General features: G+C 39.1%; 1 protein-coding gene across 10 annotated transcripts in view; it reads right to left on the reverse strand.

Annotated features, from left to right (window-relative positions):
- Positions 1-368: 368 nt before the first annotated feature.
- The window catches only part of inpp5b (inositol polyphosphate-5-phosphatase B), a 149565-nt gene continuing 124960 nt past the window's right edge, over positions 369-24973 (reverse strand). For all 10 annotated transcript variants that reach the window (XM_069895843.1, XM_069895845.1, XM_069895842.1 and 7 more), the window contains 5 exons: positions 17780-17896; positions 17575-17659; positions 13689-13816; positions 5603-5714; positions 369-545 (listed from right to left, as the gene is read on the reverse strand). In XM_069895843.1, coding sequence (XP_069751944.1) covers positions 421-545; positions 5603-5714; positions 13689-13816; positions 17575-17659; positions 17780-17896 — 567 coding nt within the window. In that variant the 3' untranslated portion in view covers positions 369-420. The remainder of the gene's footprint in view (positions 546-5602; positions 5715-13688; positions 13817-17574; positions 17660-17779; positions 17897-24973) is intronic.

Raw genomic sequence — 24973 nt, forward strand, 5'->3', positions numbered from 1 at the left:
ATCCTGTCAGAGCTTAATCTCAAAAAGAGTTGATGTACAAAATCTAGTTTAAATGGCAACTCCAATTGTAACTGACGGTGATGGAAATGGTTAACACTTTTTGCCCAGTTAAAAGCTTGTAGGAGTCATCTGAGGGGATTTTACTTGTAAACAGTAAAGAACTATTTGCATAGAAAACCATCAGTGTTCCGCATTTCCTGCACGACAAGAAATGACATTTTACTACTCTCTGATAAAATTAAGATGAAGAGAATCTCTCCAGCCTGAACACTAATCGATTGTTACAATACAAAATTTATGCATCTAAATATCAAAATATTTGCATTGCTGTACATTTACCTTGAATGTCATTAAAAAAAATAGTCCTGTCTGGAAATTGTATAATTTTATTGAACTCTAAAATAAACTATGTTGTCTGGGTTAACCATCCCTCAATGTAAGGAAACGCGAAATGAATAGCTGCGCTGCCTTCTTACAAATTACTGGGTTATAATGATTCGCAGCATTGGGAGGTGGTCTCAGCAAAAATGCTCCGAAAATGCTCGCTGTGGAGAGAAACAAAAACGATTTATAAGTTTTAAATTGTTGGCTGTAATTCTGATTAGTGATACCAAGCATTAGCATTTAATTAGCATTCTTTAAATTATAAATCTATTTATTCAAAACTGATAATTATTTGGATCTGATGCATTACGCCACTAAAAAAATTTTATTCGATCATCTCTCAACAATATTCTGTTCTAGAACATACCGGTAAACTTCCTGACTGTTTTCACTTATCTGAAACTAATTTGAAAACAGTTCTGGTCTCTGTACAAACTCTTTAAAAAAAATACAACAGCTACAAAAAAAATGTTTCATCAGAAAAATTGTAAGCTTGATCCATAGGATTTAAAGTAAACCTGAAGATGTTGAGGCTCTGTTCTTTAAAATCAGCTAAAAGCTCAGGCTGATTAAATACAGTTCTTTAAAAAGAATGGTGGAACGGCACTGCTGCCTGACAATTCCAGTGATCCAGGTCCAATCCTGATCTCTGATGTTGTCTTGATGGAACACACTGAGTGCTCCAGTGTTTTCCCACAATTCACAGACCGGATTGGAAGACCGATTGCCCCAAGTGTGCAGCTGAGTGGTAGAATCTGGGTTTGGTGGATGGGAATGAGGAGGGAATAATAAGCATTATTGAGAGCCTGTGCTTGATCCCAGGGGTCGAAAAGCCCATTTCTCTGTGATGACTCCATAAGATTGAAAAGGAATGTAAAAACAGAAAGTTAATTCATGTGGGGAATATCAGAACGGAGTGCCATTTTTATATGATTATCGCCTTAACTGCAGGAAAAAAAAGGGATGTGGCACAGTTAGTGCAGTGGTTAGTGTGATGCAAATACAGCACCAGCGTCCCAAATTTGAATCAGCCGCTGTCTGTAAAGTGTTGGTATCTTCTCCCTAGATCAATGTGAGTTTTCTCTGGGTGATCCAGTTTACTCCCACTTTTCAAAATGTACGGGGGTTGTTTGTTAATTGATGTAATTGGGCGGGACGGGCTCATGGGCTAGAAGGGCCTGTTACTGTACTGAATGTCTAGATTTAAAATGTAAATGGTGAGAGATATCAAATTGCTGAGGTTCAGTGTGATGCAGGTATTTCAAATAATTAGGAAAAGTAACGCTAAAAATTGCCAGGTAGGGTTTACTGGGCTCGTGCCTTTAAGTTTGAGGAAAGGAAACAGCAGCGCATAGTTGGGGTTTGGCGCCTGACTCATTTGTTCTTGTAACATGCCAGATACTCCAGAGATGGATAAAAGTGAGTAGTTCTCCGCAAATATTCCCTCATGAAACTGGTGTGCATTGGGACAATTTGTTTTATGGGCAGGATGTAGTAGAGAGATGGAAGTCTTTTAAAGATCAGATTTTGAGAGTGCAAAAGCTTTATGTTCCTGTTAGGTTAAAAGGAGGGGCAAAAGGTTTGAGAGAGCCGTGGTTTTCAAGGAATATTGGAAACTTGGTTCGAAGAAAAAGGGAGGCGTACATTAGATATAAGAAGCATGGAGTTAAGGAGATGTTTGAAAGATACATTGAATGTAAGAGGAATCTTAAGAGAGGAATTAGGAAAGCTAAAAGAAGGTGTGAGGAAACTACGGCAAGCAGGGTGAAAACTAATCCAAAAGAGTTCTACAAATATGTTAATGGTAAGAGGAAAGCTAGAGACAAAATTGGTCCCTTAGAAAATCAGAGCGGAAAACTGTGTGTGGAGCCGAGAGAAATGGGGGAGATATTGAACAGTTTCTTTTCTTCGGTATTCACTAAGGAGAAGGATATTGGGAGATGTGAGATAAAAAAAGCAAATTGGGTAAATATGGGGAATATAGAGATTACAAAAGGTGTAGTTTTAAGGCTTTTGAAGAATATAAAGGTGGATAAGTCTCCGGGACCAGACGGGATCTTCCCCAGGACATTGAGAGAAGTGAAGGAGGAAATAGCAGAGGCTCTGGCGGTAATTTTCCAAATGTCATTAGATATGGGGATAGTGCCGGAGGATTGGCGCATTGCGCATGTGGTTCCGTTATTTAAAAAGGGTTCAAGGAGGAAGCCTGGAAAATATCGGCCTGTAAGTTTGACGTCTGTGGTAGGTAAATTAATGGAGAAAATTCTTAGAGATAGTACTTATAAACATCTGGATAGACGGGGTCTGATCAGGAGCACTCAACATGGATTTGTGGGAGGGAAGTCGTGTTTGACCAATCTGATTGAATTTTTTGAAGAGGTGACTAGGAATGTGGATGAGGGTAGCGCAGTGGATGTTGTCTATATAGACTTCAGTAAGGCCTTCGATAAGGTACCACATGGAAGGTTAGTTAGGAAGGTGCAGTCTTTAGGTATAAATTTTGAGATAGTCAAATGGATTGAACATTGGCTGAAAGGGAGAGGCCAGAGAGTGGTAGTGGATAATTGTCTGTCAGGTTGGAGGCCGGTGACCAGTGGTGTGCCTCAAGGATCTGTATTGGGCCCATTGTTGTTCGTTATATACATTAATGATCTAGATGATGGGGTGGTGAATTGGATTAGTAAATATGCAGACGATACTAAGATAGGTGGAATAGTGGATAATGAAGAAGGTTTTCAAGGATTGCAGAGGGATTTGGGCTGCTTAGAAAAGTGGGCTGAAAAATGGCAGATGGAATTTAATGCTGATAAGTGTGAGGTGCTTCATTTTGGTAAGAAGAATCAGAATAGGACATACGTGGTAAATGGGAGAGCATTGAGGAATACAGAAGAGCAGAAAGATTTAGGAGTAACGGTACATCGTTCCCTGAAGGTAGAAACTCACGTGAATAGGGTGGTGAAGAAGGCTTTTAGTATGCTGGCCTTTATCAATCATTGCATGGAATATAGGAGTTGGGAGGTGATGTTGAGATTGTATAAGACGTTGGTGCGGCCTCATTTGGAGTTCTGTGTGCAGTTCTGGTCGCCTAATTATAGGAAGGATATAAACAGAGTGGAGAAAGTGCAGAGAAGGTTTACCAGAATGTTACCTGGGTTTAAGCATCTAGAGTATAGGGAGAGATTGGACAGATTAGGTCTTTATTCTTTGGAGCCTAGAAGGTTGAGAGGGGATTTGATAGAAGTATTTAAGATTATGAAAGGGATAGACAGAGTGGATGTGGATAGACTATTTCCGTTAAGAGGAGGAAAGATTAAAACAAGAGGACATGAGTTAAGAATTAAGGGGCAGAGGTTTAGAGGTAACATGAGGGGGAACTTCTTGACTCAGAGAGTGGTAGCCGTGTGGAATGAGCTTCCGGGAGAAATGGTGGCGGCGGAGTCAATTGTATTATTTAAGAAAAGGTTGGACAGGTATATGGATGAGAAGAAGATGGAGGGTTATGGGCATTGTGCAGGGAAGTGGGACTAGAGAGGGGTGTTTGATTCGGTGCGGACTAGAAGGGCCTAATGGCCTGTTTCCGTGCTGTAATTGTTATGTTATTTATATAATGCCAGCAAGATAACGTTTCTTAATCATTTGGAAATATGTAGTAGGTCAGTCAGCATCCATGGAAATCAATACAAAGTTGACATTGCAGGTTGTTGACACTTTGCATTCTGATTTAAAAAATCAACTCTCTTTAGATGTTCCCTGACTGTTGGAACATTATGACCTGAAAAATCAGCTGCTTTGTACCCATTTTCTTTTGCAAAACTTTGCCATAGACAGAGTTCAGGCAGAGCAGTGCTTCCCCCCTACACCATTGGCTAAAGTTACCCATTGATTCAAATTGGAGTCCAACATAGAACACTACCACACAGTGAAGGCCCTTTGGCCCTCAATGTTGTGCTGACCCATGTATTTCTTTAATAAAGTACTAAACCCTCCCTACCCCATAACCCTCTATTTTTCTTCCATCCTTGTGCCCGTATAAGAGACTCTTGAATGCCCCTGATGTTTCAGCCTCCACCACCATCCCTGGAAGGCATTCCAAGCACCCACAACTTTGTGTGAAAAGCTTAACCTTGACATCTCCCCTAAAGTTCCCTCCCTTCACTTTGTACCCATGTCCTCTGGTGTTTGCTATTCCTGCCCTGGGAAAAAAGCATGGGCTGTCCACCTGATCTAAGCCTCTCATAATCTTGTTGACCTCCTCTCATCCTTCTTCGCTCCAAAGGGAAAAGTCCCAGCTCTGCTAACCTTTACTTCATAAGACACATTTTCTAATCCAGGCAACATCCTGGTAAATCTCCTCTGTACCCTCTCCATAGCTTCCACATCTTTCTTGAAATGAGGTGACATTTGAACATTTTAAATTTTCAAAGACCCTAATAGTTTGCATGACATATACTGAACACTCTGCATAGAATGTAGGGCTACAAACAAGGAATGAGGCACAATTACCCGATTGTGAAGTTTACATTGAATATCTACCACCCAAACTCTACCCTACAATCCTCCAGTCTCATCAGATCGTGATTACTGCCTGCTGGATTCCCTCATCCCTTCTGGCCTCATCACTTGATTGTTTGATCTTCCCATCTTGTCAACCACCTGAAGATCCAACTGGCTCACTTCTACAATGACACAAATTTGATTTTTACCAGCAGTAGCTCCATTCCTAATGATCATTCCCTGGAACCTCTGCACTGCTGAATGGAAATGAAATCTGAAGGCAGATTCATCTGGGCTTATCAGTTCTCCATTCAATTGCCACCATCTTACCAAGAATTGAAAGCTCTAGGCCAGGGGTGGCTAAACTTGTTTAACTTAAGAGCCACAGACAATAAATTTCAGATGTTTGAGAGCCGCAAGACATGAAAAATTACATATAAATTACACACTTGCTCTCCATTAATTTCACTGCCTGAAACATGGCCACACACACCACAATTATGCAATCACAAACCATGCCCACTAAGACTACACAGCCAACATAGTTCCATGAGGTGCACATTCATGTCAAAGAGCCACATGTGGCTCACAAGCTGCAGTTTGACCACATCTGCTCTAGGCCATCGTATCTATCTAACTCTTAACATGTAATTGACCTGCTAATCTTTGATTTTATTCTTTCCAGTAACCTGTAATTGCTCAATAAGGAGCCATTTTACCCTACCGAGCACAGCGACATCAAGGTTGTTAGAACTTGCATTCTTCAGAAGTTCTCGAAGGAAAGCCATTAAATAATTGAACACATTCCTGTGGCATTGAGGTAGCATGTCGACAACCTAAAGGAAGAGAATAAAGTACAAAACGCAGGAATGAATGCAGAGTTGATTGTCATATACATAAGTATATCTACAGATGCCATTTCTGGAGGGAATTTAAAGCAGAAAAGAAACTAAGGAGATGAATACTTAGTAAAATAATTCCAATGGAGTCAGAGCTACATTTTATTGATCTACCCTTCAAAAATTGGATACCCAGTTTCTCTACCGGGAAGTAGTTGGGGATGTTTTTCTCCATTGCACGTGTTGCATAAATGTGATTTTGTTGATCAACTGCTCGTCCAAAGAAAAGAACCAATGCAGTTGAAGGCTGCATGGAGAAAGGAGTATAATTGTAACTTGAAACGAATGAATCCATCAGAGAGTGCACTGAGGAATGGAAAAGACAAAGAAGATTTTCAATGGCAGGGATTAGGAATGAACAAGAATAGTGTTATGGAGTTTAAAACTGAGCGCCATCAGTGATGGTTATTTAGCTCACTTTTCTGTTCATTATTCAGTGAGATTATGGATGGCCAACCTTTTAATTTAGACATGCAGCATGGTAACAGGCCATTTCACCCAATTAATCTACATCCCAGTACATAGTCGTGGGCTGAAATGGCCTGTTATGGTGCTCTATGTCTAAATTAAAAATTAAAAGGTTGGCCAGCCCTGAGTTAGATCATGACTGATCATCTTAACATTCTTTACCTGATTTACCATTCTACAAGATCATGAGCATCTTCTTCTTCTGCGCTAATTCCATATCCTTTGATTCCCCTCAATACTTCAATCTCAAGCAACAACCATCGCTACCTGAGATGGTGAATAGATGGGCCTTCATGCTCAATGACCAGATTCACTCTGAAATTCCCAGAAATCCAATAATTTTCATGTATTACTTTTGACTTGTATTGTGTGCAATTCTGGTCGCACACTAGGTATCAAAAAGATTGAAAGAGTGCAGAGAAGATTTACTAGGATGTTGCCAGATCATCAGGAGTGGTTTCAGGGAAAGATTAAACAGGTTAGGACTTTATTCCTTGGAGTGCAGAAGAATGAGGGGAATTTTGATAGAGGTTTACAATATTATGAGAGGTATAAACAGAGTGGATGCAAGTAGGATTATTTCACAGATTAGGGGAATTAAATATGAGCGGTCATCGATTTAAACTGAAAGGGGAAAAGTTTAGGGGGAACATTAGGGGGAAGTTCTTCATTCAGAGAGTGGTGGGAGTGTGCAATGAGCTGCCATCTGAATGCAGGCTCAATCTTAAGTTTTTCTTTTTAAAATATTTTACTGATTTTAATAAAGAACTTATGCAAACAAAAATGGTTCAATTCAATAAGATATGGACAGAGACCAAACTGAGTAAGACATTCCGTACAACACTTCTTAGAAAAAACTAATAATGCAAAAAAAAGAAAGAAGAAAATAGAAAAGTGGAAAACTCAAACCCCTTACCTAACGATGTTGCCATATATGATTGGTATTAAAAGAAAAACAAAAGTAAAAAAAAAATAGAGAACTTGAAAAAGATACAAGTCAGACAATTTAATTACATTGGAGTAAAATTATAAAGTAAGATAGGGAGTCATAAATTACCCCCATAACTTCTGGAATCTAACATCTGAATTATTCATTGAATAACAAATCTTTTTCATATTCAAACAAGACATGATGTCAGGCAACCACTGACCATGAGTAGGCGGGACAGCATCCTTCCATTTATGTAAAATCGCATACCTCGCCAAAAGAGAGGGAAAAGAAATAGCGTGACTCTGAACCAGATAAAGAAGAATCATTCCCTCCCGTTATACCGAAGAGAACAACCAAAAGGTTTACTGTTAAAATTATATTGAAAATTTTTCATAAAGTATGGAAAACCTCTCTCCAGTATTTTTCTTAATAGGACAAGTCCAGAACATATGAATTAATAATGCTATCACACCAGGGAATCATATCGGAATAAAAGCGAGACAATTTAGCCTTAGAAGTATGCGCTCTATGTACCACTTTGAATTGTAATAGACAATGATGAGCACATAATGAACAGAATTGTGTCCCAATCTACATCCGATAGTCAAATTTAAATCCTGTTGCCAAGCATTTTTGATTTTAACTAACAGTTTGATTTAAACATAACAATTTCTCATAAATAATAGATATTAAACCTTTACAAGATAGCATTAAGCTAAAACAAAAAGTGCATTTACAAAATTTCATTCAGAATCTCTTGGAAAATTAGAAACTTTTGATTCACGAAAATGCCGGACTTGCAAATATCTAAAGAATTTAGATTTGGCCAAGTTAAATTTAGCAGCAATCTGTTCAAATGATGCAAAATATCCAACAATGTACATACTGATCCTTAAAGGTTTGAATGCCCTCTCTAAACCATCTCTGAAAAATATAATCATTTAAGGAGGGTTGAAAAAAGTGAGTGGATGCGATAGGACTTGAAGAGAGAAAGATTATGAAATACAAAATGTTTTCTAAATTGTGCCCAAATTCTCGTAGAATATTTAACTATTAGATTATCTATTAATTTAGTTGAGAATTAAAGTGAAAATCCAAGTGCTGAAGTGGAAAAATTTTGGGGGAAATTCAGCTCCATTGATATCCATAATGGGCGGCCAGTATGATTATGAAAGAAAGACCAATACGTAAAATTTTGTATATCGACTGCCCAATAGTAGAACTTAAAGTTAGGTCAAGCCATTCCACCATCTTTCTTAGATCTCTGAAGAACTTTAAGAAGGAGAGGATGTTTACCCTTCCATATGTAAGAATATGGCTGGGTCAAGTAAGTCAAAAAAAGATTTAAGGACAAATATCAGAACAGATTGAAAAAGAGATAAAATTTTAGATAAAATATTCATTTTAATAGAATTTATATGGCCAACTAGAGTTGTAGACAAAGGTGTCCATTGGGTCATGAAATGCTCCACTTATTTAAGCATAGTTAGATTCTTCTTAAAAAGATGCTTACAATTCTTTGTATTTGTAATTCTAAGTTAACTGATTTTTAACAAATCAGTAAAATTCAATGGAAGAGGTTCACATTTATGCACATTCAATTTATAACCTGAGAATTAACTCAATTGTGAGAGCAATGACATCATATGGGAAAGAGAAATCTTGAGTTTTAGGAATAAATTAGATAAATACACGGATGGAAGAGGTCTGGAGGGTTATGGAATGGGACCAGTCAATGAGACTAGCAGAGTGATGGTCAGCACAGACTGAAGGACTGAATGGCTCGTTTTCTGTGCTGTAGTGTTCTATGGTTCAGGTATAATCCAGAAAATTTTCAAGTAAACTAATGTTCTTTGACTTTTCTTGTCACCATTTCCACTTGTCCTCATTTCCATTCTCCTTGTCTGAGTGGAAACTTTGGGTGACATGGTTAGTGGAGTAAACAGCGGATTGCTATCCCAGGACCAGTGACCTGGGTTCCACTTGGGAGCTGCCTCTAAGTTTGTATGTTCTCCCTGTGTCTGTATGTGTTTCCACTGAGTGGTCCAGTTTCCATCCATGTTCCAAAGACATATGGGGTTGGTAGGTTGATTGGTCACATGGGTGTATTTGGACAGCATGGGCTCATGGGCTGAAAGTGTCTGTTACCATGTTGTATCTCCAAATTGAATTAATTTCATTGAATTATATCTCTCAATTAAGCCTGGTTCGTTATGAACCACCACATTGTACTCTTTTTGCTGTCCTTATAATGCATGCAGCCAAGATAGGTAAACTGGTTGACCGTTTTGAGTTTTGTGTGCCCGATGGAGATGTGGGGGGGCTGGTAGTCATGGTGGGGAGCTGGCTGATGGAGGACCTCAGTTTTCTTCAGGCTGACTTCCAGGCCAAACATTTTGGCAGTTTCCGCAAAGCAGGACGTCAAGCGCTGAAGAGCTGGCTCTGAATGGGCAACTAAAGCAGCATCATCTGCAAAGAGTAGTTCACGGACAAGTTTCTCTTGTGTCTTGGTGTGAGCTTGCAGGCGCCTCAGATTGAAGAGACTGCCATCCGTGCGGTACCGGATGTAAACAGCGTCTTCATTGTTGGGGTCTTTCATGGCTTGGTTCAGCATCATGCTGAAGAAGATTGAAAAGAGGGTTGGTGCGAGAACACAGCCTTGCTTCACGCCATTGTTAATGGAGAAGGGTTCAGAGAGCTCATTCCTGTATCTGACCCGACCTTGTTGGTTTTCGTGCAGTTGGATAATCATGTTGAGGAACTTTGGGGGACATCCGATGCGCTCTAGTATTTGCCAAAGCCCTTTCCTGCTCACGGTGTCGAAGGCTTTGGTGAGGTCAACAAAGGTGATGTAGAGTCCTTTGTTTTGTTCTCTGCACTTTTCTTGGAGCTGTCTGAGGGCAAAGACCATGTCAGTAGTTCCTCTGTTTGCGCGAAAGCCGCACTGTGATTCTGAGAGAATATTCTCGGCGACACTAGGTATTATTCTATTTAGTAGAATCCTAGCAAAGATTAAACTCAAAACGGTCAACCAGTTTACCTATCTCGGCTGCACCATTTCATCAGATGCAAGGATCGACAATGAGATAGACAACAGACTCGCCAAGGCAAATAGCGCCTTTGGAAGACTACACAAAAGAGTCTGGAAAAACAACCAACTGAAAAACCTCACAAAGATAAGCGTATACAGAGCCGTTGTCATACCCACACTCCTGTTCGGCTCCGAATCATGGGTCCTCTACCGGCACCACCTACGGCTCCTAGAACGCTTCCACCAGCGTTGTCTCCGCTCCATCCTCAACATCCATTGGAGCGCTTTCATCCCTAACGTCGAAGTACTCGAGATGGCAGAGGTCGACAGCATCGAGTCCACGCTGCTGAAGATCCAGCTGCGCTGGATGGGTCACGTCTTCAGAATGGAGGACCATCGCCTTCCCAAGATCGTGTTATATGGCGAGCTCTCCACTGGCCACCGTGACAGAGGTGCACCAAAGAAAAGGTACAAGGACTGCCTAAAGAAATCTCTTGGTGCCTGCCACATTGACCACCGCCAGTGGGCTGATAACGCCTCAAACCGTGCATCTTGGCGCCTCACAGTTTGGCGGGCAGCAACCTCCTTTGAAGAAGACCGCAGAGCCCACCTCACTGACAAAAGGCAAAGGAGGAAAAACCCAACACCCAACCCCAACCAACCAATTTTCCCCTGCAACCGCTGCAACCGTGTCTGCCTGTCCCGCATCGGACTTGTCAGCCACAAACGAGCCTGCAGCTGACGTGGACTTTTTACCCCTTCCATAAACCTTCGTCCGCGAAGCCAAGCCAAAGAAAAAAAAAATAATGCATACACAATGCCATGAATTTTGAATTGTCCTGCTATTGCACTTTACATGTTTCAAATGACTCCCAGGTTTTCATTTGCCTTTTATAAATTATTTTGGTTATTTTTGCTGAATCTAGTGTTAAGATATCCCTTTACTCATTGACCAAAATATAATTTTTGACTCAACTTTTCTCCATCTCTATTGGATTATTTATTTTGTCATTTTATGCAATGATCCAAGCCCTGTTCACGTGACACTCAATCCCACGAGAGAATGCATAAGATATAGAAGCAGCAATTGCCCATTACAGCTCTCATACCTCCTCTATTTCACAAGATCATGGCTGATCTTTGACTCCAGCACCAGTTTCTCATGTTTATCCCATTTTCTCTGATTCTCTTAAGATCTAAAAACATATCAATATTCTGTCCAGAATACACTCAAAGACTGAATAGTACACAAAAGTGCTGGAGAAACTCAGCAGGTCATGTAGCATCCATGAAAAGCAATAGGCAGTCAATGTTTCAAGCCTCAGTCCCTCTTCGTAAAAGACAATAATGTGACCATTTGCCCAAAACATCCACAGTTCTCTTTTCTTGAGAATTCCAAAGATTTACCATCTTCAATAAATACATTTCTTCTCATCTGTCTAAAATGGCAAATTACTTAATTTTAACTGTGACCTCCCTGGGTTCTCAACACCCCAATCACACAAAACATCATCTCCATGTCAAACCTGCATGCAAATTTTCAATGTTTCAGGAGAACCACCTCTCACCTTTCTAACTTCAAGTAGTAAAGGCCCAGTCTGCTTTGCCCCTACTCAGATGACAAACATATCACCCTAGGAATAAATGTTGCAAGCATTTCACTAAACAGCCTCTGAAGAAAAGTAGACGAGATCAATCCATAATATTTCAGATGTAGCTCATCACGACTCCGTGGGTCTGGAGTAGAGAATCTTTACAGTACTCAAAATCTGCAATTTAAACCACAATACAGTTTACCTTCCTTATTATCCGCTGGACCTGCATGTGAAATTTCAGAGGTTTACATGGAACAATTCCCAGGTTTTTCAGGACACCAACCTCTCTTAATCTCCCACTGTTGAAAATTTATTCTGCTATTTAAAAACTTTTTCTGCCAACTTTTCTCTTTCATATGATATTCCATTTGCCATGCTGTTGCACGCTAGAGCACGAATGCTCTAGTGGGAGAGGTGCATAGGTGAGATGAGGTTTATCTGAAAAGAATTATCCTTGAGATTATGCTGGAGGATTTTCCTTTTGATTGCTTTCTGATACGTCAATCAACTGCCTTCCATGTTCCTTCCACTGTCATTTATTCAGATGATGATAACACTGGACAACAAAGATTTTGCTTCCCGAACATTTTTGAGTATATTTTATGCATTTTGGGCTGCTGATCATGCAAATCACTGCAAAATCTTACTGCATAAAGCCCTTCAAAAGGTAGTGGACACAGCCCAGGGCATCACAGGCAAAACGTCTACAGGGCACACTGCCGTCAGAGAGCAGCAACAATCTTCAAAGACCCTCACAACCCACCACACGCCTTGTTCTCGCTGCTGCCATCAGGAAAGAGGTATCGGTGCCACAAAACTCACACCACCAGCTTCAGGAACAGCTTCCACCCCTCCACCAGCAGACTCCTCGACAACAAAGTCAATCAGGGACTCATTTAAGAACTCCTATTTGTGCACTTTGTTGATTTTCTTTTTGCTCTCTGTATTGCAGTCAGTTTGTTTACATTCATTATCATTTACAGTTTGTTTTTTTTAAATGTTTACACTGTGTACAGTTTTTTTTTGAACTACCAATTAGTGGTAATTCTGCCAGTAATTTCAGGGTTACATACAATCTCAGGGTTGGATGTAATGTTATGTATTCTGACAATAAATCTGAACAGTGAGGTAGGGTTTGATACTTTTTGGTAGGAATATATAAGTTGGCACAACATCGAGGGCATAGGGCCTGCACTGTGGTGTTATATTCCATGTACTGGTGAACAAGTAAACCCTGGGCTCCTCACATTTGCTGTGCAACACGTGCAGTCAACCTGAGAGCTTGGCTTAAGTGCACTTGGAAGTCAATGTCATGCAAAATTCAATAAAAGTTAATGTTTCTCTAACTTCCTATGCGATACAGCAAATTTGAACTTATCTTTGTGTTCAGCTTGAAGTTGTCTATCATAATCCCCAATTTACTTTCAGGAAATCTTCTGAGAAAAAATATTTGTCCAGTGTAATTGGATCATAATGCTTCCTTTCAAAGTTCCTTTCAAGTGAAATGGGGATTTTCATGAAGCCCCGCAATTATGGCTTCAGCCCTTCCAAGATAGAGAGAAATCTAGAAATTCTAGCTAATTCAAAATGATGTCAATGAGGAATGCGCAGAAGCAAGAAAGTTATGCAAATTCACAGCACATAATTGGAGTTTTCTGAGAAACAGAAAATTCTGGAAACATTCAGCTCAGCAAGTTCAGGAGGCATCTGTGCAGCGAGAAAAAAACAAATGAACATTTCAGGTCAAAAATCTTTCTTCAGAACTTGGAAAAGTTTCTAATTTGCCATTTCCCAATATCTTCTCTTTCTATCCGCTGTAAATTATTCAAATACTGAAAATGGGAATGCATCTCATCAATATTTTGGCTGGGAGTTGTGTTCCTTACCTGTTCAAACTGTGTGAGGCTGCTGGAACTTTCTAGGCACTTGTCATACAATTGATAAGTAATAACAGGCTCTGGAAGAGCATCTAGAAAAAGCAACAATGCTTCACATATAGAATGACCACTTCCAGCTGCAAATCCATCTTAAGGAAAATAAATGAGGTGTTTCATATAACTTACACCCATTAAAAAACACTTGAGAGCAATCCAACACAAAATTGACAAGGTTTTACACTGGACTAATTCTGGACTTGGTACTCCCTAGAAAACAATATAATCTTGAAACAGCCATATTGTAGATGGAGAGTGGTACAGCCGCTGCATCACAGAACTTTTGACCTGGGTTCAATCCTGAAGACCAGTGATACGGAATTTGATGTACTTTTGGTGGCTGTGTAGATTTCCTCTGGATGCTCCAGTTTTTCATTGTCGCACCAGCGACCTGGGTTCGATTTTCGCACTTTCCCTCCAGACACAGGTGGGTTTCTTCCCACCTTTCAAAAATGTACGGGGGTTGTAGGTTAATTGGGGCATTTGGGTGACACAGGCCCATGGGCCGGTAGGGCCCATTACCATGCTGTTAGTCTAAATTTAAATTAATGGTTCAATTGGCTGCCATAAACTGCCACGAAAAAATTAGCAGGGGAAGTGTATTGCTAATCGACTAAAATGACTTCCTTCTCAGTCTTTCGTTTCATTTTTTTGTCTCTGGTGGGAAGAGGATGTCTGTATGTTTGTTGTCCTTTTCTGCAAACCAGGTTGCAGTCTGTCAACCTTAAATTCTACTCAAGCACGATCATGAATAAATATCCCGACCTACAGCTCCTCGTGGAAATGATACTGATCTTTTGCACATTGTTCCAGCGTGAAATCTTAAACTCTGAGCAGCACTGCAGCAATGTAGTTAAATCAATGGATGGCATTCACAAGTTTGGAGTATTGATGCATGGACAAGAGTTCAAATTCCCATTATGGCAGCAGGCAGATTTAAACTCAAAAACTCAAATAAATAGCAACTATAAAAATGACCACAAACTCTTGGATTATCAGCAAAATCCGTTGGATGTACTCATGTCTTTCAGAAGGAAACCAGTTTTCCTTACCCCGTCTCACCTGTGTGATTGCAATCCCACTAACAAGGATAACCTTTAATTTCCTCCTCATTTTAGGACAATAATGAGATGGGCAATATGGGGAACATGGTGGCACCTTTGTGCTGCTTCCACATGACTCCAGAGGCCAGGGTTCACAGTTGACCTGCAGGTGTTCTTTTATCGAGTTTGCACATTCTACCCTCAAATTGTGCTGCTCCGCTGGGTGTTTTGATTTCTTGAAGATATTTTGGTAGATCAATTTACAGTTTCTGTTTAATGGCGATAAATGGCAAAAGAGAGCTGATGGAAACAGAGTAAGCTGCAGTCCCAAAGGGAGCATGGAAGTGTTAGGAGCCAGCTTGAATCCAAGAGGCAGAATGGCTTCATCCTGCGGCACAACATAGGAACATAGGAAGTAGGAACAGGAGTAGGCCAAAAATGGCCCATCGAGCCTGCTCCACCATTCAATACGATCATGGCTGATCTAATTTATGTCCTAACTCCACCTACCTGCCTTCTCCCCATATCCCCCAATTCCTCTATCATGTAAAAATTTATCTAACTGAATTTTAAATATGTTTAATAAAGCAGCCTCAACCACTTTCCTGGTTAGAGAATTCCAAACATTCACTACACTCTGGGAAAAACTATTTTTCCTCATCTCTGTCCTAAATCTACTCCCCCGAATCTTGAGACTGTGTCCTCTCGTTTTAGTTTTCCCAGCCAGCTCAGAAAACCTTCCTACATCTATTTCTTTGAAAATCTTCCTCCGTTCCTCAACTGTTTCATCAATTAGCCTGTGCTCCTAGTCCACTCTGCCCAATTCCTCCCTCATCCTATGGTAGTCACCCCTGTTTAAGCATAATATATTAGTTTTAGATCTAACTATTTCCCCTTCCACCTGAATGAGAAATTCAATCATACTATGATCGCCATTTCCCAACTGTCAAAAAACTCTGCTGCTCAGAGTTTAAGATTTCATGCTGGAACAATGTGCATAACATTATTCAAAGCAAGAGTAGAGATGTATCTTGTGGATCAGTATCATTTCCATGAGGAGCTTTAGGTCGGGATATTTATTCATGATATTGCTTGAGAAGAATTTAAGGTTGACACCATTGTCAGTGGTGTCCATATCCCAAAAAATGAATCAATAAAAATGATTGTGCTTTATTGCTCTGGGACTTTCTCAAAAGAATCTAATCTACATCAAAGTGCTGGGCCTGAGGAAGAATTTATGAGGATAAGCAGGAAAATCTGTAGATGCTGTGATTGTACTGCAATACATAAAAGTGCTAGAGATATTCAGGTCTTCCAGCATCTATAAAGGGTAAGCTTTTTGTCAAGGTAGAGCAAAAGGCAGTCAGGCACCTGAACGAAAAGGAGAGGAGAGGAGGAAGGAAGGGGCGGGGGAGGAACTCAGGCTAACAGGTAAGAGGTCGGGTGGATACAGATGGGAGGGTAGAAGATTAAAAAAGCTGAGAAGTGATAGAGGGAGGAAACAATTTTGGCAACAAAGTATATAGCATGTGGAAAAATGAAGATTGGAAGTTTATTCCAGAGCAGCCATTCTCAACAGGGGGCCTGGGAGGCACTGCACATTTAAGTAAAAGCCCTGTTTTCTTTTCACCTCACAAAAGATTAATATTTTTATGTTTTATGTCATTGGGAGGAAAGAAGAACAGAAGAAATCAAAACTTGACTGCTTCACAGAGACTTTGAACAGTGTACTAGGGGGACTGAAGCCATAAAAAAATTGAGAATGGTTGTTCTGGAGCTTGTATTTATTGCCTTCTCACATACCCCAGTGTCCAATAAGCATAGAACACAACAGCCCATCTAGACTGTGTTGAATAATTTATTCTGCCTAATCCCATATACCTGCAATCCAGACTATAGCCCTCCAATCCCCACCCATCCATGCACCTTCCTAATCTTCTCTTTGATATCAAAATCAAACTCGCAAAATCAACACCACTTGTACTGGCAGCTTGGTCCTCACTCTCACAACTGACTGAGTGAAGAAGTTCCTCCTAACGTTCCTCTTAAACATTTTTCACACTTAAGCTACGTCCTCTAGGTCTCACCCAACCTCAGCGGAAAAAGCCTGTTCTATATTCCTGATAATTTTCATACCTCCATCACATCTCCCCTCAATCTCTGACTCCCCAGGTATAAAGTCCTAACCTATTCAACCTTTCTCCATAATTCAGCTCTTCAAATCCCGGGAACTTCCTTGTAATTTTTCCCTTCACTCTTTCTATCTCATTGTTACTTTTCCTGTAGGTAGGAAACAAAATTGGCCTCACTGTGACCCTGTTATTTACTTTTGAAATACAGGCACTGTTAGCATGTTGGCCAAAGAAAACTTGATGCACATACTCTGACAATTACACTCTGATCAAATTTCCTGATGAAGGCAAGTATAGAGGGTCTGGAAACAAAAAAGATGTTTGTTTTTGCCCAACCACAGAAATTCAAAGGACAAAAGTATGCAACTTGGCCTAAGCTCCAGATTCAAACAATCTAAATGACATAAGAAATTATAAAATTATAATTCTGGATAGCTACTTAATGCAACAATGGATGGAAAACATCCAGCAACAAGTTTTGTAGAATTTCCCTTCGACTTCAATGATTTTATAATGGAAGAGAATAATTTTCAATCTTTTCTGCTTCTTCAGGCTTACGTCCTTCTCTGACAGTAGGTAAAACATTGGCTGCTGTTCAGTACTCAAAATGCAATAATACCTACAAGTCCTTATACAACTTAATTACAAATTAGAAAAGGATACATAGAAACTCTGGTATTCCAGTATCCAAGCAGTCTCTTATCTCCTCAAATTCTGACTTCAGTCCTGGTTGTTGGAACAGATCATCCTAAAAACCATAATAGCATCATGAAGGTACTTCACAATCACATGGGAAAGCTCCATGAAAACTAAAGAATAGAAATATTTTGTAATTATTACTACAGCAAGCTTGTTTTCATAATGAGACCTGGAGCGAAGCATTGCGATGCAGATGGTCAACCATTGTCCAGATTTCTTTGGGGATTTCAAGTTGCATTTCATCTGGAAAACAATCAGCATATTTGTTCTCCATTGCTTTTCTTTCCTGCAGGGTAAACAAATTGCACTGTAAATCCCGTGATGCAAAAATAAAGTGCTTTTTCATGTTTTTTTAAAAAAAACTTTATTTAAAAATTAAGTCAAAAGTATAACATGCAATCTAAATGTTCAAACAAAGTGATTTTACAAGGATATATATATATAAAATAAAACACAACAAACATTTTAAAAAATTAAAAAACAAAAAAAATTTTAAAACCCCTCCCCCCCACCCACCCCTTCAGCTAGCCCCCTTAAGGGGAGCCAAAAATATAACTAATATATAAATGTTAATAACAGTTCAAAATACATCTAATTGCATATATTTCAAATACGGAGACCACTTATCAGCAAAAAAAGTATAATTATCATGTAAATTATAAGTAATTTTTTCCATAACGATACAAGCTTTCAATACATTATGCCAGTGCATTATATTAATTTCTATATCATCTTTCCAAGTACTAGCAACACATTTACGCGCTACCGATAACATACAATAGCAATTTGAACTTTATCCAAACCTATTCCCTTTAATGAATATAAATCCTCCTAACAAAAAAATCTTTGGATCCAAAGGTAGTTTAAAATTACACAATTTTTCCAAAACTATTTTAATTTCTTGCCAAAATGGTTGGACTTACACTCAGGTCCAAACAGCATGTAAAAAAGTACTAATACATAAACCACATCTAAAAGAAGAATCTGAATTACTAAACCCACTTTTTTTTTTATATAACTTTTCCGGGGTCAAATACAATTGATGTAAAAAATTATAATTGACAATACCATATCTTACATTAGTCAATTTAATTACATTGTCCTGACACATGTTCACCCAATCATCTTCAGGAAAAGTAAACACTAAATCAGACTCCTATTTAAGTTTAGATTTTTCCCAATCTAACTTATCCATATTTTCTTGTGATAAATTATACATAACTGAAAGATAACCCTTCTTTGATATAGTAGAAGTCAAAGATTCAAATTTCAACAAATTAGGTAAATACACCTCTCTCCCATAATTACTTTTACCAAAGCCTTAAGCTGATAATACACAAATAAAGAATTTATAGGTATTTCAAATCATTCTCTCAGATGAATAAAAGAAAGAAATTGTCCCTCTACAAAACAGTCCTGTATTGTCTTTATACCTTTAGAATTCCAAATCTTTAAATAACTATTAAATGTTGAAAAGAGAATAAGCCGATTATTGAATAATGGAGTTAAAATTGGTAATTTATCTTTCGACCCTGAAATTTTTTTTAAATCCAAATCTTTAATAAATGTTTCAGTATTGGCATATCAAATTCCTGTAATAAAATCAAATTCCAACAGAATATAAATTCATGTATCTCCATTCTAGGAAGACATGATATCTCCAACTAGGAGGTTGATCCAAATCCATCAATCTACTAATGAACTTCAACTGAGCTGCCTCATAATAATTTTGAAAATGTGGCAACCGTAAGCCACCCAATGCATATTTCCAAGTAAATTTGTACAACGCTACTCGAGCTAATTTACCTTTCCACAAAAACTCTCGTACTGCTTTATTCAAATCCTGAAAAAAACTCTTTGAAAGCAAACAAGATATTGACTGAAATAAATATTGAATTCGAGGAAAGATATTCATCTTAATACAGTTAACACATCCAATTAAAGTTAATGGAAGATCTTTCCATTTAATTAAGTCTGCTTTAATCCACCTCAATATAGGTACATAATTTAATTGATATAACAATTGATAGCCATTGTCCACAAACACACCTAAGTATTTGATTTTATTCGTCCATCTTAATTTTGTAATATTTTTAAATTCAGAATAACTTCTTCTCCAATTGGTAAAATTTCACTTTTATCCCAATTAACTTTATATCCCAACAATTCTCCAAATTTCGATAAACACTCCTGTAATTGTTTCAACGATCTCTCAGGCTCTGTCAAATATATCAACACATCATCTGCAAACAGATTAATTTTATATTCTTCATCCTTAATCCTCATCCCTCTAATATCCTCATTTTGTCTAATAGGCTGTGCTAACATTTGTATAGCCAATGCAAATAGGGCTGGCGACAATTGGCAGTCCAGATGAGTTGATCGAGTCAATTTAAAAGGTAAAGATGTCTGTCCATTTGTCACCACCCTAGCAATTGGATTCATATATAAAGCCTTAACCTTACCAATAAGGGGCCAAATTTAAATTTCTTTAATACCTTAAATAAAAAGTCCCATTCAACCCATTCAAAAGCTTTTTCAGCATCTAATGCAATTACCATAGGATGATTAGGTTGCTGCCGATAAACATTGATCAAAGTAAGCAATCGAAGTATATTATCTGAGGCATTTCTATTCTTAATAAAACCTGCTGATCAATATGTACTAATTTAGATAAATATTTTGGTTCTCGCACCAACCCTCTTTTCAATCTTCTTCAGCATGATGCTGAACCAAGCCATGAAAGACCCCAACAATGAAGACGCTGTTTACATCCGGTACCGCACGGATGGCAGTCTCTTCAATCTGAGGCGCCTGCAAGCTCACACCAAGACACAAGAGAAACTTGTCCGTGAACTACTCTTTGCAGATGATGCCGCTTTAGTTGCCCATTCAGAGCCAGCTCTTCAGCGCTTGACGTCCTGCTTTGCGGAAACTGCCAAAATGTTTGGCCTGGAAGTCAGCCTGAAGAAAACTGAGGTCCTCCATCAGCCAGCTCCCCACCATGACTACCAGCCCCCCCACATCTCCATCGGGCACACAAAACTCAAAACGGTCAACCAGTTTACCTATCTCGGCTGCACCATTTCATCAGATGCAAGGATCGACAATGAGATAGACAACAGACTCGCCAAGGCAAATAGCGCCTTTGGAAGACTACACAAAAGAGTCTGGAAAAACAACCAACTGAAAAACCTCACAAAGATAAGCGTATACAGAGCCGTTGTCATACCCACACTCCTGTTCGGCTCCGAATCATGGGTCCTCTACCGGCACCACCTACGGCTCCTAGAACGCTTCCACCAGCGTTGTCTCCGCTCCATCCTCAACATCCATTGGAGCGCTCACACCCCTAACGTCGAGGTACTCGAGATGGCAGAGGTCGACAGCATCGAGTCCACGCTGCTGAAGATCCAGCTGCGCTGGATGGGTCACGTCTCCAGAATGGAGGACCATCGCCTTCCCAAGATCGTATTATATGGCGAGCTCTCCACTGGCCACCGTGACAGAGGTGCACCAAAGAAAAGGTACAAGGACTGCCTAAAGAAATCTCTTGGTGCCTGCCACATTGACCACCGCCAGTGGGCTGATAACGCCTCAAACCGTGCATCTTGGCGCCTCACAGTTTGGCGGGCAGCAGCCTCCTTTGAAGAAGACCGCAGAGCCCACCTCACTGACAAAAGGCAAAGGAGGAAAAACCCAACACCCAACCCCAACCAACCAATTTTCCCTTGCAACCGCTGCAATCGTGTCTGCCTGTCCCGCATCGGACTGGTCAGCCACAAACGAGCCTGCAGCTGACGTGGACTTTTTACCCCCTCCATAAATCTTCGTCCGCGAAGCCAAGCCAAAGAAAGAGATAAATATTTAGCAAGTCTGTTAGCTAATACTTTTGCCATAATTTTATAGTCTACATTCAATAAAAAAATAGGTCTATATGAAGATATTTGTAAAGGATCTCTGTCTTTCTTTTGGATAACAGTTATTAAAGCACTCAAGCACGTTTCCGGTAACTTCTGATCTTCAGTAACTTGATTTAACACTTTCCCAAATATATTAGAAAATTCATCGTAAAAAAGTTTATAAAATTCCACGGGAAACCCATCATCTCCCGGGGACTTACCATCAGGCATTACCTGAATAGCTTCCTTGATTTCAAAATCCGTAAATGGAGATTCCAACTCCTGAATATCTTTCTCATCTAGTACCGGTAATGTTAATTTAGATAAGTAAGAATCAATAAAACCATTATCCTGTTTCCCCTCAGAAGTATATAATTTTTGATAAAATGAATAAAATTGGTCATTAATTTCCTGAGGCTTATGTTATTATTGAATTCTTCTTAACAGCATTAATAGTCCAAGATGCCTGTTCAGCTTTCAATTGCCAGGCAAGTACCTTGTGAGCCCTTTCCCCCAAATCATAATAATGTTGTTTAGATCTATTAATTAAGTGCTCAAACTGGTAAGTTTGTAAAGTATTATAGTGTAATTTTAGCTTCGTTAATAGGGCTTTTTTTAAATCTTCTGTTATATCCTTCTGAAGGTCCTTCTCCAGTTCAGCAATCTCATTTTCCAACTGTAAACTTTCTGCCATATATTGTTTCTTAACTTTCATAGAATAGCTAATGATCTGTCCCCTCAAATAAGCTTTTAAAGCATCCCATACTATAAAATTACTCTTTACAGAATTAACATTTTTGATCAAAAATAAAGAAATATGGTCTTTTACAAAAGTAACAAACTCTGTTTTTTTCAATAACATTGCATTAAACCTCCATCTATACGTCAAACGTATTATCTCTGAACTTTCACAAGAGAAGATTAATAATGAATGATCTGATCTAACTCTACTTTTATATTCAGTTTGCAGTACCCTACCCTGAAGATGTGCTGATACCAAAAATAAATCAATTCTGGAAAATGAGTCATGCCTTGAAGAATAAAAAGAAAAATCTTTCTCTGTAGGGTTAACTTTTCTCCAAATACCTACCAAATTTAAATCTTTCATTAACGCATAAAAAATTGTATTGCCATCTTTGACTTCCTTATACTCTTCAGATTTCTATCTATAAAGGATCCAAAACACAATTAAAATCACCACCCACTAAAATATTCTCAGTAGCCTGATTTAACAAGGAAAAAGCTTCTGAAATAAACCGCTCATCATCTGTATTGGGAGCATATAAATTAAGCAGTGTCCAAAATTCCAAAAAATTTTATAATTAACTCTTAAAACTCTACCAGCATTTCCTTCAGTAGATTCCAATTCAAATGGTAAGTTCTTATGAATTAAAATCACTACTCTTTTTGCTTTAAAATTAAAAGAAGAATAAAAAACTTGACCAACCCAGTCTCTTTTCAATTTCAAATGTTCTTTCTCAGTCAAATGTGTTTCTTGTAAAAAAATCAAATCAATTTTCATATTTTTGATATATATGCCAATACTCTCTTTCTCTGGCTATTTAACCCCTGAACATTAAAAGTTGCGAAGTTCAATCTAGACATAATTTTAACTATTAGTAAATACACACAATAAAAAATTAAACTCTATAAAATAATGATCCCCTTTGTTATCCTTCAAAGGTAAAAAAAAGGAGAAAAAAACCCTAAAAAAAATCAAAATTAAAAAAAACATGCAAAGAAAAATCACCCAAAGGCAGTATTACCCTAAAACCTGGGTGTGGGAAACCCACTAGTGGCAGATGACTAACAAAGATTTCAGTGTCAGCCACCCCCCCCCCCCAGCCAGATACATATTTATTATATAGATAAACACATTCAAATATAGTCCATATCTTCAACCTAGTAACTCCACACCCAACGATTGCTCCGGATCTTCGATATCAAGAGGATTCTGTATTTCTTCTTTCTTTCAATTTTTTCCATTCTTCCCATTCTTTCCATTTCTGCTGCCATTTCCATTTGAGGAGACAAAGGCAGAGAATGACCATTTCTTCTCAATTCCGGCAGAAAATTCACAAAAACTAAGCCATCATGATCATTTTCAAAAAATTGAGATTGAAAGTTTCCATAAAAAAATCCTTCAAAATTGCAGGGTAACAAAAAAGCAAATTTATAACCTTTTCGCCACAGAACATCTTTAGCCGTATTGAATTCTCGCCGTCTACAAATAACTTCCTGACTGAAATCAGCATAAAAGAACATTCTGTTGTTTTGAACCATTAATGGGGATTGGTTTTGTCCTGCTTTTTGTACTGCCATACGTATCCTGGTATTTTAAACAACAAATCAAAACTGCTCTCGGCAGTTGACCTGGAAGTGGTTTTCTTCTCAGAGTTCTATGAACCCTATCTAACTCCAAACCTTCAGGAAAGAACTCTTTACCCAAAACTTCTGGAATACAGCGTTTAAAGAATTTTATAGGATCAGAGCCTTCAATATCTTCTGGAAGACCAATTATCTTCACATTATTGCTCCAATTCTGATTTTCCAAAGAATCAATCTCCTTCAATAAGTCTCTTTTTTGAATTCCCCGATCTACGAAAGATCCTTCCACTTTCTCTATTTTTTCTCAATTATGCTCCACTTGACTTTGACACTCAGAAAATAGCTGTCTCAATTTTAAAAAAATTTTCTTGAACAATATCAACAGATTTTATCCATCTATTAGTGAAACGTTTGAATACATTGATATCTTGCTTCATATTTGACATTTCTTCACATAAAGTATGCATCTTCATTTTCACCTCCATAAATCCTTGATTCATTTGATCTGATATTTGTTTTGACATTTTACCCATCTGATAGGCAATCCCTTCCAGAACTGTAAATACTGGATCCATTCCAGGTTCCACTTCCACTTTTTGAGGTTTTACTTTCATAGGTTGCTGGCTCCCCCTGCTGGATTTATTCTGCAAAGGTAAGTAATTCCTCCTCTTCTGTCAGTGGAGATGCCTTGACAAGTGCGACTGCGGGTCTGGACACCCGACACCGGCGCCCCAACCTCTTCGGGGCGTCGGCGCTCGAGCTCCCCCACAGCCCACACATTATCAAGGAGCTCCCGGACCCGCGATGCTCCACGAAGGTCGAGCAAAGCCAGGGAGCACGTTAGAGCATCTTCTGATGCTACTCCGCGTGTCCCCAGGCCGCCCAGCAAGATCGTGTGGCCCCGGGTCTCTCTGTCGACCGTGTCGTCCATACGCACGGCTTCACGTGCGCGCGGATTGGCAGTGGCTGAACTCACCAGGGTGCCGGCGCCATCTTGCGGGAACAAAGTCGGTGCTGGTGTCAAGATCGGCCAAGCTGGGATCCTCTGGGCTTTGGGAATTGCCGAAATCAACTCCGAGAATTCCGCTGAACAGGTAGACCTCAATTCTTCCGTACTTTTAAATAGCAATTTC

This window comes from Narcine bancroftii, chromosome 8 (genome assembly GCF_036971445.1).
Source record: "Narcine bancroftii isolate sNarBan1 chromosome 8, sNarBan1.hap1, whole genome shotgun sequence".
NCBI classification, from domain to species: domain Eukaryota; kingdom Metazoa; phylum Chordata; class Chondrichthyes; order Torpediniformes; family Narcinidae; genus Narcine; species Narcine bancroftii.